The sequence below is a fragment of the Coregonus lavaretus genome, assembly GCF_964263955.1.
Source record: "Coregonus lavaretus genome assembly, chromosome: 28".
NCBI lineage: Eukaryota > Metazoa > Chordata > Actinopteri > Salmoniformes > Salmonidae > Coregonus > Coregonus lavaretus.
Window position 1 is genome coordinate 4024590 of NC_140015.1, and position 16336 is coordinate 4040925.

Below are 16336 nucleotides of genomic sequence, written 5' to 3' on the forward strand. Positions count from 1 at the left end.
ACAACACCGCCTCTTTTTTTGTCATATGGCCCGCGGTGAACACCCTTTGCGAGCGCATTTACCAATAGAGTCAATACAGTAAATTATCAATACATTTACACATCCAAAAAACAGACCCGGGAGCTGTCGTGTAGGCTACATTTGGCAATATATATATTTTTAAATACTATTTTTGCTAAAGAAAATTATTCTGTTCAACCATAACAAAATGCAGATGATGTTGAACAATTTATGGTCAGTAATCCTAATTAAAGAACAGTAGGAATTGAGGCACAGTTTCTTAATTTCTGATGTAGTTTATTGTTGTTTATTTATAACAGGCAATAATAATAATAATAATAATAATAGTGCACTTTCATTTTTTTAAATAATACAGACATTTCTTATTTAATCATCCTCATCATGTTGTTCCCCCCCCAAATTTCTGTTTTAAATGTTTAACAATTGTTTTGTTCAACTGTGTATGAAGGGGGGGGGGGGGCTTTACAATCTTGGAAAGATCAATAATGATGACAACAATAATCATATTGTGAGTACAGTGTGAATAAAGAATCAAGATATGGTTTCATACTTACTGTATACAATGGACAGAGACATGGGGAGGGGTGTGATTATATAAGGATGGGGTGGGGTTGAGGTATTTTCATCTGGATGAGAGGGTGGGGGGGTTCAAGAAGAGATACAAAGAGATAATGAGGGTGTAGGAGGGGGCAAGGAGGGAGTTGGGGTGGTTGGAGAGAGAGGGGACCTTTTCGTTGTAAGATTCACCCACAATGGGGGTGAAACATCTCCCCCTCATCCCATTGTTTACTTTGAACGGTTATTTACACAGAATGTCTAAGAAGGGTTTCGCTCTAGTTGTGTCTCCAGCCAGTATTTCCCCTAGTTTTTGTTTTCAGGCGAGGCAAGGCCGGGCGTAAAAGCTCTCAGTAACAGCAACGTCCAGGCCCTCTGGCCTCAACAACGCCAATTGAAACCATTAGAAGCCAAACTCTTTTAGACGTGGAGCAACAGAGCTAGGCAGGGAGAGGCCTACCCCACCTATACAATGTTAGGGGTAACACTGTCTCCCACTATCCCTCTCTTGTTTTTAGCACGGGCTAATGGAGAATGAAAGACTGTGAGGTCGTGGGTAAAACTTGTGTCACATCTCACTCCCATTCAAATGACCCCTGACCTCTGACCTAGCATTAGAATGTGGCGGGTGGGAGGATGAGGGCTCGGAGAAGTCATGCACATACACACTCACACAGACATGGGACACACACACGGACAGGTCAAGCAAATATAACAGGCATGTACCTCCCTCCGTACGCATCATCTTAAGGCGCCCAAACTCATTCCTGGCTATGCAAACTCTTACTACTACTATTCTGTGCAGGACGGTGCTGGATTCATATGCCACCTATATTAATGCAGTAAAAAAACATTCACTGTCATCATCACCTATGGGGCCACATTGCTTTCCAGTAGGGTCATGCAGCATTTCATTGGCGACTAGCTCGGCTAGCCTGGTTACACATTCACAATAGTTCCTGGAACCATGCTGGAAAGGACAATGTGAAAGGAAAATATCTAAGACAGCACAGTACGGTCCAGGTCGGCACGATAGTAGGAAAATGGGTACATGATTCCTGCCAAAAGTCCTTGAGTGAAGGGTGAGCTACAATGAGAGGTGAGCTACTCAAGTCAACAACCTATAATCATGTTCTTTGCTGTGTGGAAGGGGAGCGAGACAAGCCCCAGGTAAGGAAATAGAGGAAGACTTCCTCCCACTCTTTTCGTTATCATGGTAAATAGCTGTTTCACACCAATGAAGTGTACAGTACAGCCGATATAGACAGAGATTATGCTAAGTAAAGAGTTACAATAACCTACTGTTCTACGTCTCCTAGCTACAGAATCGCCTTGTTTGCTGTACGAGCAGCTGTGTGCTATGGTAGCAGTGTGTTGACTCTGACTGATATGAAGTGTGATGATGGCTGATGGGGACGTGGTATACCGTGCGGCGATGAGTCTTAGTTACTGTGTCGTGGTCACAGCCAAGGAATGGTGAGGCAGGGTGAGATTGATAATAGGGGCGGCAGGGTGAGATTGATAATAGGGGCTTAAAGGCAGTGGCATGAAACAACAAGGTGTCGACTGACGACGAGGGACTAGGGAGTGACTAGAACGAAACCTGCCTTTTCTTTTGGTGCTCTGTGCAAGGGGAAGGGGTGTGAGGGGGGTCGTAATGAAGGGGGTGGGGGGGTTATGTCAGTGGCCAAGGGCGAAGGGATGGTAGGGGGAAACTACTTTATTTGTTTTGTGTCTTTTAGGACAGTGCATTCCAATTTTAAGGTCCAGTTTTTAATAGTTTTTTTTCTCTGAAAGAACAGGAGGGTTTCTGTTTTCGGAGGGTCCGTGTGTGTGTGAATACTGCTTGTGTTCTGCACGTGGGGTTGGGCCCTCAGTCAGTGTTTTTATGTGGTGTGTCCATATCTTTGTACCCTTAAGTAACAACATTCTAGCAGAATATGACAGGGAAGGAATTGGAGATTACTACCCCCACCCTTCCTGCTCTCCTCTGCTTTTTCAAGTGTCTATGAGATTATATTTTATTTACTTCATGGAAGATTTTCATATTTTTTGCCATCCCAGAAATTCCCTAAGCATCAAATCTATCCTTGGTTCATTTCTTAAAATGTGTTTTGTTGCTTTAAATGTGAAATCATCTTCATTATACCAAACAAAGACAGAAAAAAAAAAAATACAACAAAAGGTGGAAAAGACGGTTCAATCTGGTTTCAACTACAGCAGCCATTTTGTCAGTTTCAATGCTGTTCCAATATTCCAACAGAACTTTAACCTCTATTCTTTAGCATCTTCCCTTTCCACTATCTTTCCTCTTTACAATACATAAATCAACAAATAAATATTAAATAAATCTATGACATAAATAAAATAAATAATTACTTTTACAATAGTGTTTTTTGTTTTTGACATTCACTTGGTTAGCGTTATCCTCCATTTTGTTTGGCGGCAAACATCAAACTCATTTGCGCTCAAATCACATAAACAAAAGGAAAAAGGAAACAAAAAACTAAATGGATTTCATTCTTTTTTGTGTGTGGTCTGTTTCTTTCCTCTCCTGGGAATGAGTATGCAGCGGTTTCAATGTTTTTCTCTCTGTCATCCTTAAGTCAAAGTCTCTCTTTTTGTTTCTTGAAATTAGCTTTTCTACCTCCTCACCTCCCTCTTTCTGCTCTCTGGACAGAACAAGTCATTTTAGATGTGTAGGCCTTTTCAAAAGCCGCATCATTCAGTGCCCCATGTCGGCCATATTGGAAATGGAAGGGAGTAGGGAGGGTTGGTTGGTTTCTGTAGAAGACAATAATGGATGTGGAGGGCTTGGTTCAGTCCTCTTGGAATGAACACAACTGATGAAGGTAACTTGCTGTGAACTACAACATCTTCATCTTCCATTGGGCTGAAGTGCTCATCATTCAAAGGATCTGCTGAGGGTTCCATTCATAGTATTAGAATTACTCTAATGATTCTAATTATATCGTTCCATTATCTGTTTGAAATCTCTCCATGTTCCAGATGTCAGTTGTAGTGGGGGCGTTGAGACTTTCTTCCATGCCTTGTCTGTTCTTTTTCTTCAACTTGGGTGATATCTGTAGAGATATCCGTTGCTTAATCCTAATTTAAAGGCAAGATGGTTTGTTTGAATTGTATTTTAGGAATCATACAAGTGTGGTGCTTAGTTATAGAGAAAACAGATATTTGTCTTTATTTTGTTCAAATAGCTGTATTGACATCTTTGGAGCTACTTGGTTGCAAAGATGCATTTGGACGCTTCATTCTGATTTTGATGCAGTCTTCCTCATCATTATCTTAAATTCTACCATGTTTCTGTTCTCGTAACTTATCGTTACTGAGAATCCAGTTAAAGGACCCAACCTGTCTGTTTTCTTGATATCCACTAAATTGACTTGACCCATAATATTTCACTCTCACTGACTCAAAAAGCGATGTTAGGTAAAACTTAAAAGTGGATCCGCGTCAACTGGGAAACACTGTTATAATTGTTGATATTATTTCTGAATTTCCACAAAGAGCTTTGATTTTATTGGTTGTAGACCGGATAACTTAAAAAAAAAAATCTATTTAGCTTTTAACCATTCAGAGCCTGCCATTCCCCATATAAGTCTGCCTGATTATTTTACTGGCTACATATTGTTGTTGACAGTTGCATGATGCACTGTACTTCAAATGCACAATTAGACATTCTTCTGAGCTTGGCTTCTCTTCTGAAGCGAATCTATGAGCGACACTGCGTTTTCCTCTCGTCTTTTCTTTCTTCTATCTTGGTGGCCAACTATCTTCTTGGGCCCGTTTCAGGTTGAAGCAGTGGTTTGTAATGATGATTGCTGGGTCAGATGGTTCGGTAGATGTGACGGTGGTAGTGGTGATGGTGGTAGTCTGAGGGGGTTTGTCTGTGTTGTTTTCTAGGGTCATCTCTCTTTATCTTTCTGCCCTATCGTGTCCTGTTGATGTCTGTTTCCACAATGTTCCCTCAGGGCTGGGACTGTGTCCCGTTGGAGGAAAGGAGTCTGGTCTTGTCTTTGCCCGAGCCCCTCCTTTGAAGTACGCTCCCGCTGCCCCCTATCCCTGCGTCACCACGCTCACACCTCTCCCCCCGGTCCCCACCTCCTTCCGAACGTCGGGAGTTTTGCCGGGTCGGGGTGCCGGGCGGACGCGAGGTCAGTTGCCCATTCTTCTCATCTGGGGAGAAAAAGATAGAAAGACATGAGTTTGATGAAGACAGAGATATAAATAGTGTGTGTTAGTGTGTGTGTGTGTATGTGTGTGTGTGTGTGTGTGTGTGTGTGTGTGTGTGTGTGTGTGTGTGTGTGTGTGTGTGTGTGAGGGGACCCACCAGCAAGTGCCTGCACAGATGGCTGATCATGAGTACTAAGTAGCTGGGCTTGAATCGTTTCCACCACTCTCTTGAACCTGCGACTTGGACCTAAGGAGACAGACAAACACTCAGTCAAGGTATACACTGCCCCGCATCACTTTAAGATGAATTACCTACATGTATAATGAGTTCTGTTAACTGTCTCCTGACAGTTTCATGGTATATGTTGGGGATATATTATAGGATAAAATATAGGATAAAATCATGCCAAACACTGATTACACATTTTTGCCAACAAAAGTCTCATAGACTAATTAAACTGTAACTTCAAGAGAATCCTAACTTCCGCTTAAGTCAAATTTTCACTTGAAAATCCTATTCCCATTGACATCAATTCATAACTAAGTGACAATTCACCTTAAGTGAAAGTTAGGATTTGCCCCTTGGTGGGTCGCAAGAACACTTTAAAAAAGTCTTACTGTATCACAAACAAGTTTGGGAACCACTACCTGATATAAGGGTGAAAGTCACACTGTAGATGCCATTCTCTCTCTTCCCTTCCCTCTCGGCTCGTTCCCTCTCTCTCTCCCTCTCTCCCTCAGAGAAGGCGATGTCCACCTGGAACTTAACGGGCTTCTGGAAGACGGAGGGGCCGCCAGAGGACTTATACTCTGCTCTGAAGCTGGTCTGGGAAACGACGCTGTGACTCAGGGACGGGATCTGGACAGATGTCATGTAAAAACACAGCATTGGAAACAGAGGTGGAAACAGCTTTACAAGCCTTACAAGATGTTCATCAATGTTTATTTGTTCATGTTTTATGAATGTGGTTGTGTATCTTTGCATCATGGCTGTACAGGCCTTTCACGGAAACTGAGTGACGGGAAGGTGCAGATACAGAATTAAAGAGAAGGAGATAGAGGGAGCGAGAGCGAGAGAGAAAAAGAAAGAGAGAGTTGTCAGAGAGAGAGAGATAGAGAGGAAGAATGAATGAGGATAGAGGAGAGATACTTACAGACAAGAAGGCATGGACTATATCAGCTTTGATGGAACTAAGTGGTTTGTCTCTAATGACAACAAATATCTGTTCCTCCTTTTCAAGGCTGATGAAGTTCCCAAACCACGACTTCTTGGCCAGCCTGCAATTCAGAAGCATTCTTAATAGTTATATATTCATATTTTTATATTTTTAAGAGTCTACATTTAAAATGCATGTTAGATATAGATGCTTATGAACATTTATAAGTATTTATAATGGCTTATTCAAGGAAGTTGATATGAAGTGTTACCGAAACATGCAGCATAGAAACGTGTTACAGGCTAGCAGATAGATAGCATTTTACATGACAGGCAGGACAGTCATACTGATGGATATAGATAGACTAACTGTGTATGTCTATGATTATCTACTTACTCTGGACTTGATTCTGGAGTTAGACTGGACATGTCCTCCGGTGTTGGAACTACAGGAGAGCAAAAGGAGAGAGATGGAGAGAGAAAGAAAGAGAGAGAGGGGGCGGGAAGAAAGAGAGAGAGAAAGAAGAGAGAGTCAGAGAGAGAGAGATGGGGGAGTTATATATAGAGGGAAAGTTAGAAAAAGAAGGAGAAAGAGAGAGAGAGGGTGGAGAGGGAGAGAGGGAAGTAGAACTTGATGACATCACTTGATGAGATTCAGTTTCATTGATTTAATTACCAATCTGTCTAATTAATTTGAGCACCGTATAGTACACTACGGTCCTTCTGCAATGGTAGAAGAGACTGTGGCTACTTTGAGAAGAGAATATGCACATACTGGTCACTTTAATCATGTCTACATACTGTTTTACCCACTTCATATGTATATACTGTATTCTAGTTATGTGCCTTCAGAAAGTATTCACAACCCTTCACTTTTTCCACATTTTGTTGTGTTACAGCCTGAATTTAAAATGGATTAAATTGAGGTTTTTTTCTTCCACTGGCCTACACACAATAACCCATATTGTCAAAGTGGAATGATGTTTTTAGAAATGTTTACAAATTAATTAAAAATTAAAAGCTGAAATGTCTTGAGTCAATAAGTATTCAACCCCTTTGTTATGGCAAGCCTAAATAAGTTCAGGAGAAAAAATGTGGTTAACAAGTCACATAATAAGTTGCATGGACTCACTCTCTCTGTGCAATAATAGTGTTTAACATGATTTTTGAATGACTACCTCATCTCTGTACCCTACACATACAATTATCTGTAAGATCCCTCAGTCGAGCAGTGAATTTCAAACACAGATTCAACCACAAAGACCAGGGAGGTTTTCTAATGGCACCTATTGGTAGATGGGGGGAAAAAAGCAGACATTGACTATCCCTTTGAGCATGGTGAAGTTATTAATTACACTTTGGATGGTGTATCAATACACCCATTGACTACAAAGTTACAGGCATCCTTCCTAACTCAGTTGCCGGAGAGGAAGGAAATCGCTTAGGGGATTTCACCATGAGGCCAATGGTGACTTTAAAACAGTTACAGAGTTTAATGGCTGTGATAGGAGAAAACTGGGGATGGATCAACAACGTTGTAGTTACTCCACAATACTAACCTAATTGAAGCCTGTACAGAATAAAAAATATTCCAAAACATGCATCCTGTTTGCAACAAGGAACCAAAGTAATACTACAAAAATTGTGGCAAAGCAATTCACTTTTTGTCCTGAATACAAAGTGTTATGTTTGGGGCAAATCCAATATATCACATTACTGAGTACCACTCTCCATATTTTCAAGCATAGTGGTGGCTGCATCATGTTATGGGTATGCTTGTAATCGTTAAAGACTGGGTAGTTTTTCAGGATTAAAAAAAGAAACAGATTGGAGCTAAGCACATGCAAAATCCTAGAAGAAAACCTGGTTCAGTCTGCTTTCCATCAGACACTGGGAGATTAATTCACCTTTCAGCAGGACAATAACATAAAACACAAGGCCAAATCTACACTGGAGTTGCTTACCAAGAAGAAGGTGAATGTTCTTGAGTGGCTGAGTTACAGTTTTGACTTAAATCTGCTTGAAAATCTATGGCAAGACTTGAAAATGGTTGTCTAGCGATGATCAACCAACAATTTGACAGAGCTTGAAGAATTTATAAAATAATAATAGGCAAATATTGTACAATCCAGGTGTGCAAAGCTCTTAGAGACTTACCCAGAAAGACGCACAGCTGTAATCGCTGCCAAAGGTGATTCTAACATGTGAATACTTATGTAAATTAGATATTTCTGTATTTCATTTTCAATAAATTTACAAAAACATGTTTTCACTTTGTCATGATGTGTTATTGGGGGTAGACGGGTGAGAACAAATATATATTTAATCCATTTTGAATTCAGGCTGTAACACACCTTTCCTATTCATATACTGTCCATACTGTCTATACACACCATTATATCCATATATATTTATATTCCGGACTCTGACATTGCTTGTTCTGATATTTCTTAATTTCTTTATTTTTAGTTTGGGGATTTGTGTTTATTGTTTTGTATTGTTAGGTATACTGCACTGTAATCAATTGATTTGATTTGATTTAAAATATGAATCACAATGCATATAATTGTTTATATCATATAATCTAGTTTAGATATCCAAACATCAAGGTTTGGCCCAATTCCGTTTTGACTCCATCAAATGAAATGAAATACATCGAATTGCCAAATTCCTAAATTGAAATAGAATTCACCTCTCTCCCCCTGCAGTTTGCCCATACCCCCCCCCCCCTCCCCTCTCACACTGCAGCTTGCCCACACTCCCCCCTCTCTCTCACCCTGCAGTTTGCGTCTGTGGAAGCGTGGCGATCCCAGCAGATTGTTCTTGAAGGAGTTGAGGCGTGTCCTCCAGTGGGCGGAGCTACTGGCGGCCATCCCCCCGCTGCCTCCGGGGCTTGAGGGTGGGGTAAGGGAGAGGGATCCACCCCCGCCCCCGCCGCCTCCCTCCGCCCGCGAGGAGGAAGAGGAAGAGGAGGAAGAGGGAGGAGTGGGCGGAGGGTGCTGGGGGTGGTGGACGGGGGTGCCCAGGGGGGTGGGGAGTGGAGACCCCTGAGGGGTGACCTGTGGCACAGGGGCAGAGTTAGGATAGGTGCTCTTAGTGACCGACTTAAAGACGGAGGGGGCGGGGAAAAAGAAGAAGCGAGGGATGGGGGAGAGGATGGGTGAGGGGGACGGAGAGGGGGGAGCTTGGAGAGGTAGTGACTTCATGGACTGAAAGTGGGGGCGATCAGAGAGCCCTTTGGAGGGTAGGGTCTGGGTTTTGGGGTCGGGCACGGTCGTCCGTTGTGTCGGCCGGGGAGTGGTTGCACTTCCTGGTTTGGGGTCTTTGGAGTGGGTGGTGGAGGCGGAGGTGACTTCTGATTGGCTGAAAGTGAAAACTGGGCTCTGATGGGTGGGAAGAGAAAGGACAGAGGGATGGAGAGGAGGGAAGGAGGGAAGGAAAGATGGAAAGATGAAGAGAGCAATGGTCATGAGTTATGATTTATGAATAAACTGTAGACTTCTGATTGTAATTACATTTCTAATTGTAGAGATTTATCAAATTATGAATATTCTGTTATTTATCTTATTATGTAAATTGAATAGAGTCCATTTTGAATATAGGTCCAGAGGCCCTTTCAATTTGAGGGCTAATATGTGATCTTATCTGTGTGTGTCTCTTGTGTGACTCCCTTACTATTGCTGTGTGTGTGTGTGTGTGTGTGCACGCGTCCGTTCGTGCATTTGTGTGTGTGTGTATGTGATGGTGTCCATGGTATGGGTAATGGCTCAGAATGGGACAGTATGAGGGTGATGGACAGTCAGGACAAGTGACAGTCTCAGAAGAACAGGTACAATTACAATTCAGTTCAGTACAGAGAAACGCAATCAAATCACAGTAGTGTAGCTGTGCAGTAAGCACATTTCACCATGAACAAAAGGTAGTCTCATCTGAATGTGAGTTCATCAAATCCAAAATATACTTATGTACAAAAATATACTGATATTACAGGTATGGTATTTTATCAATTCTACAGTAGAACTACCTTTATAATTATAATCAGGTAGTGTAAATGTGTGTCCATTTGTAAAAGAGTTGGCCAAGCATGATAAGATAAGAGTTGGCCAAGCATGATAAGATAAGAGTTGGCCAATCGTGACTTACCCTGGGACTGCTGAGGGGACTTGACGAGAGCCCTGTTGAAGCTCCACTGACAGAACGAGACCTGGAGGACAAAATACCACTATCAGACAACACTGGTACAGAAACACATAGCATGGTCCCCCTTATGGAAAAACCACATAAATTTCACGTGATCACATGTGATCTTACGTTAAGTTAATGTGATAACGTGAAAACATGTCAAAGCAACATGTGATAACATGAAACTACACGTGTCACAACATTTCAACGTTTTTCACATGTGAAAGTGCAAATCCGATATTCACGTGAAAGTTTTTCACATGTGAAAATGCAAATCCACATGTGAGAACTGTTCACATATGTCACTCACTTCAGGAATCTAGGCATATGTCGCGCGTCACTACTTCACAGGAGAACGTAAACTTTTTTAAAAATCAAAATGCGTTTTTTGGCAGAAATGCCTTCTGGAACATGTGAACTTTCATGTGCCTTAATAACAAACTTGTATGCCATCTGTAAATACAAATACAATTGTTAAATTACGAGCCTAGTTGGTTTAGCCACGGAAAAACACAGCAACCTTTCGCTAGCCATGATTGGCTGAGATAATGAGTGGGCTGGACATGCCGAGAGACGAGTTCAGATTGGTCTGCCATGTAGCACGCTTCTGTCTATAACATGAGCTGGTCAGTATGTATTGGTAATCCTTTCTAACGCAACTTTTTTTAAAGATGTCACGTAGCAGAACTGCATAAGTGTTGCTTTCCACTTTCTGGAGGACCGAGTTTTGAAATCAGTGGAATTAGAGTATGATAGCTAAGGAGATGGAGAAAATTCTGGCGTTTGATTGCAAATATGCAGACGGAGTCAAAAGGAGAACACACCTGTCTCCGGATTACATCTTCAAACTAAGGGAAACCAAAGGCATCCGTGACGGATGGGGAGAAGCATCCATCCATGTATACGGGTAAGATAGTCTAGCTAGCTACATTTTCAGATATTACACATTTCTAATTTTATCAGAAAGTTGTTTTCATTTAAAGTTAACGTGTACTGTTAGCTAGCAAGCAAACATTAGCTGGCTGGCTCGCTAGCTAACGTTACGTGTATGATCTGTGTACTAATATTATTCGTATCTCAGAGCCATTTGCATTGCTAGTTATAGCCTAATGTTAGCTAGCTAACATTGAACCTGGTTGGTTAGCTACAGTGCCAGTATTCATCCCCCTTGGCATTTTTCCTATTTTGTTGCATTACAACCTGTAATTTAAATGGATTTTTATTTGGATTTCATGTAATGGACATACACAAAATAGTCCAAATCGGTGAAGTGAAATAACTTGTTAAAAAAAATTATAAAAAATAAATAATGGAAAAGTGGTGCGTGCATATGTATTCACCCCCTTTGCTATGAAGCCCCTAAATAAGATCTGGTGCAACCAATTACCTTCAGAAGTCACATAATTAGTTAAATAAAGTCCACCTGTGTGCAATCTTAAGTGTCACATGATCTGTCACATGATCTCAGTATATATAGACCTGTCTGAAAGGCCCCAGAGTCTGCAACACCACACCAAGCAAGGGGCATCACATTTTACATTTACATTTACATTTTAGTCATTTAGCAGACGCTCTTATCCAGAGCGACTTACAGGAGCAATTAGGGTTAAGTGCCTTGCTCAAGGGCACATTTACGTCATTTAGCAGACGCTCTTATCCAGAGCGACTCACAAATTGGTGCATTCACCCTATAGCCAGTGGGATAACCACTTTACAATTTTTTTTTTTGGGGGGGGGGGGGGGGTAGAAGGATTACTTTATCCTATCCCAGGTATTCCAAGCAAGCAGCACCTTGAAGACCAAGGACCTCTCCAAACAGGTCAGGGACCAAGTTGTGGAGAAGTACAGATCAGGGTTGGGTTATAATAAAATATCAGAAACTTTGAACATCCTACGGAACACCATTAAATCCATTATTAAAAAATGGAAAGAATATGGCACCACAACAAACCTGCCAAGAGAGGGCCGCCCACCAAAACTCACAGACCAGGCGCAAGGAGGGCATTAATCAGAGAGGCAACAAAGAGACCAAAGATAACCCTGAAGGAACTGCAAAGCTCCACAGCGGAGATTGGAGTATCTGTCCATAGGACCACTTTAAGCTGTACACTCCACAGAGCTGGGCTTTACGGAAGAGTGGCCAGAAAAAAGCTATTGCTTAATGAAAAAAATAAGCAAACACGTTTGGTGTTCGCCAAAAGGCATGTGGGAGACTCCCCAAACATATGGAAGAAGGTACTCTGGTCAGATGAGACTAAAATTGAGCTTTTTGGCCATCAAGGAAAACGCTATGTCTGGCGCAAACCCAACACCTCTCATCACCCCGAGAACATCATCCCCACAGTGAAGCATGGTGGTGGCAGCATCATGCTGTGGGGATGTTTTTCATCGGCAGGAATGATGGATGGCGCTAAATACAGGGAAATTCTTGAGGGAAACCTGTTTCAGTCTTCCAGAGATTTGAGACCTTCCAGCAGGACAATGACCCTAAGCATACTGCTAAAGCAACACTTGAGTGGTTTAAGGGGAAACATTTAAATGTGTTGGAATGGCCTAGTCAAAGCCCAGACCTCAATCCAATTGAGAATCTGTGGTATGACTTAAAGATTGCTGTACACCAGCGGAACCCATCCAACTTGAAGGAGCTGGAGCAGTTTTGCCTTGAAGAATGGGCAAAGGTCCCAGTGGCTAGATGTGCCAAGCTTATAGAGACATAACCCAAGAGACTTGCAGCTGTACTTGCTGCAAAGGGTGGCTCTACAAAGTATTGACTTTGACGCTCAAGGTTTGTTTCACAATAAATAATATTTTGCATCTTCAAAGTGGTAGGCATGTTGTGTAAATCAAATGATACAAACCCCCCAAAAAATCGATTTTAATTCCAGGTTGTAAGGCAACCTGGAATACTTTCGCAAGCCACTGTACCTGCAGATTCATGCAGGGTAGTAACGTTATGAGTTGGGATTATGGTTAATTGTTTAGCTAGCTAGCTATATGTCTAAACAAAAGACTCCACTATGCAAGTAACCATTTTAATAGAATGTTCATGATGTCACTGCGACAACTGTCGATAGACATAGCTTGTAAATTCACTTTGGCTATCTACTCCGATTTCAGAGCACTCTCGTCTGAGTGTGCCAGAGCGCACAATAATTGACACATTTACGAACGCTCAACACCCGTTGAATATGGCCGGTGTCAGTAAACGTTGGCAAAAAAGCGTAATTACATTGTTGCCAGCAGCACAGTTGCAGTCACCAACGCTCTGGATAACATAAAAACAGCCTAACCAGCTCTGCTAGGGCGAGTAAAATGGTCAGAGTGAGCTGTACTCTCATTTGTGTCTGGAAGTAGCTAGAAAGCTAGCCAATGTTAGCCAGTTAGCTTGGGTGCTTGACGACTGTTGTTAGGACAGAACGCTCGGATCAACCCTAATTCTTCGGCCAGAGCGTCTAGTGTGCGCTCTGAACACTCCGAGAGCGAAAGGCTCTGAATTTACGAACGGACAATCTGACAACGCTCTGAGTTTACGAACGCCCAGAGCACACTCTGGCACTCCAGATGAAATTTACGAACACACCCGTAGTATAAACCAGCCTTTAGTCTTGAAATCTTTGGTTGTTTAGTACATGGCCTCACATGTGAATCCTTAAAGAGATGGGTGGGAAAGAGGGTGTGAACGATGCTGAATGGGTGTAGACAAAGAAGAGCTCTCCAGTAGGTGTACCAAAACATTCAAAGGCCATTTTCTCAAAAGTGAGGTAACAAGTTGATCAACTTTCAAAGCTGATTTACTTTCCCATTGTTCCTCAACTGTAGTGTATGATATACAATTTTCTATCTCTAGTCTCTACTTTTATCCAATGTAAAAAACACCATTTCAAATGTTGCTACATAAGACCGAATCGAGCCGGTCGGTCACATATGAAAGTGCAAATTCAATTTACACGTCTGAAAGTTTTTCACATGTGAAAGTGCAAAATCCACATGTGAATCTGCAATTCACATGTGAGGTGAAAACATTTTATACTCCTCACATGTGAAAAGGTGTTAACATGTGAACTCTATATTGAATACATGTGCTTCTTATTTTCTCATGTGAAGATTTCAGCTCAATTTCAGCTTCATAATGTGAAACTGCAAATTTCACGTGTTTTTGTAAGGGAAGTAATGAAATGGCATGGGGGTTTTAAGCTAAATGGTATGCTGTTGAGCTAAAATGTGTACTAAAAAGGTGTACAAATCTTTCATCAATGACTACATTTGACATAATCACTTAGTACTGACTTTCCAATATGACCCCACCTGGGATTTGAACTCACAACCTCTGGATTTGGGTTACGCTGATCTTTCTGCTGCATCACAAAGTCTGTAGCATTCTAAGAAGTCACATACACATTCATTACCTATAATACATCTCTGCACATAGAAAAAGTGTGCCATCTGCACTGCTATTTTAGTTAACAGTTAATCTGACTATTGTCTCATCATTGATTTCATTTTACTTATCTCAGCAATTTGAGGGTTTTCTGTATAGTTGTCTTATGTTAGTGGGGCATATTATTCTGTTTTAAGGTTACTCCTGAATATCAATATAATCGTTTTTCTTGAGTGTATTATACAAAGCTGAGATTTACTTTGAAGTCCAAAGTGTAGGAATACGTGAAATCAGTCATTGACACAGACATGGTGGCGTAACAGGAAGATCGTAATGCTATGAACTAAAAGGTTGTGAGTTCAAATCCCAGGTGAGGACATGTTGAATAATAATTACTGTACAAATACACAATGTAATCATGTGTGTCAAATATCTAAGTGGAAAACACTGTAGCAATTTAGTGACGTTCTGGGGACATTCTATGAACTTTTTGTTTGCAGGGCATCATGTGAATATTTGAATCCACATGTGAAAGGTTATGTAATCACGTGAAAATCACATGTGAAACTTCACGTGAATTATCATCACATGTGAAGTGTTCCAAAACCACATGGTTTCACATGTGAAATAGAATTTGCTTGTACAAAACGTGGAACTTTCACCTGTGAAATCATGTGATTATCCACATGTGAAATCATGTGTTTTTTCCGTAACAACACTGTGTGCATATGTGTGTGCATATTCGGTGTGCATGTGTGTGTGTTTATGTGCGAGCTGTGTGTGTGTGTATGTGTGTGTGTGTGTGTGTGTGTGTGTATATCTGTCTAACCTCTGGCTGTGTGCAGAGGTGTCCAGCGCCCTGCGCGTGGGTGTGGGGGAGCCCTGCTCCGTCACACTCAGCACCTCCAGACTCTTCCTCTCCGGCCGGCACCGGCCATGACGGGTCAGCATGGGAGAGTCCACCCGCTTCCTAGGGGGATCTGCTGGGAGACCTTAGAAAGGTTAGAATCCAGGTCTCAGAGATACACAGAAAGGCTAAAGCACCTCTAACCTATGTTATTTAAAGCACTGGTGCATCAAAACACAAATTTGGCGGGAGGTTTTGACATGCTGACATGTTGGACATGTTTCCAAAACAAACTACAGACCAACATTAATTTGTTGCAAAGTTTTGTCACAGGACATTTATTTTGAAACAGAATCACCAGATGTTGCTTATTGTCGCTAGCTTCACAGATACCTATCAGTAAGTCAGAGTTGGCTAGAAAAAGAATGTTCCAAATTACTTCTGAGAATGTTATGTTGGAATAGAATATAAATAGAATGTTTCTGGGAGTGCTCAGAGTGCACTGTGGACACTCCGGAGTATCAGAGTGTCCAATAAGTGTAGGTTAGGTGAGAATGTTGTTTCTTTCTAACATATGTTGTCTAAAGGTTTTCTTTCCAACCTATATCGTTCCTGGGCGGCAGGTCTTCATCCTCACAGCTGGGGTAACGCTCTTTCCTGTCCAAGAGGAGGTAGTAGATCATCTTCTCCTGGTTATCTCTGAGAAAACGAGAGAGAGAGAGAGAGAGAGAGAGAGAGAGAGAGAGAGAGAGAGAGAGAGAGAGAGAGAGAGAGAGAGAGAGAGAGAGAGAGAGAGAGAGAGAGAGCGAAAGAGAGAGAAAGAGAGAGAAAGAGAGAGAGAGAGATAGAGAGGGAGAGAGAGAAAGAGAAAGAGAGAGAGCGAAAGAGAGAGAAAGAGAGAGAGAGAGAGAGACAGAGAGACAGAGAGAGAGAGAGAGAGGGAGAGAGAGAGCGAAAGAGAGCGAGAAAGAGAGAGAGAGCGAGAAAGAGAGAGAGAGCGAGAAAG

General features: G+C 41.7%; 1 protein-coding gene across 1 annotated transcript in view; it reads right to left on the reverse strand.

Annotated features, from left to right (window-relative positions):
- Positions 1-4561: 4561 nt before the first annotated feature.
- Positions 4562-16336, reverse strand: part of LOC311103952 (serine/threonine-protein kinase BRSK1-like) — a gene marked incomplete at both ends in the record, with an annotated part of 17706 nt that continues 5931 nt past the window's right edge. Inside the window, 9 exons of the mRNA XM_084145591.1 lie at positions 4562-4770; positions 4925-5014; positions 5416-5626; positions 5922-6045; positions 6321-6369; positions 8700-8982; positions 10067-10127; positions 15313-15463; positions 15932-16029. Coding sequence (XP_084001717.1) covers positions 4562-4770; positions 4925-5014; positions 5416-5626; positions 5922-6045; positions 6321-6369; positions 8700-8982; positions 10067-10127; positions 15313-15463; positions 15932-16029 — 1276 coding nt within the window. The remainder of the gene's footprint in view (positions 4771-4924; positions 5015-5415; positions 5627-5921; positions 6046-6320; positions 6370-8699; positions 8983-10066; positions 10128-15312; positions 15464-15931; positions 16030-16336) is intronic.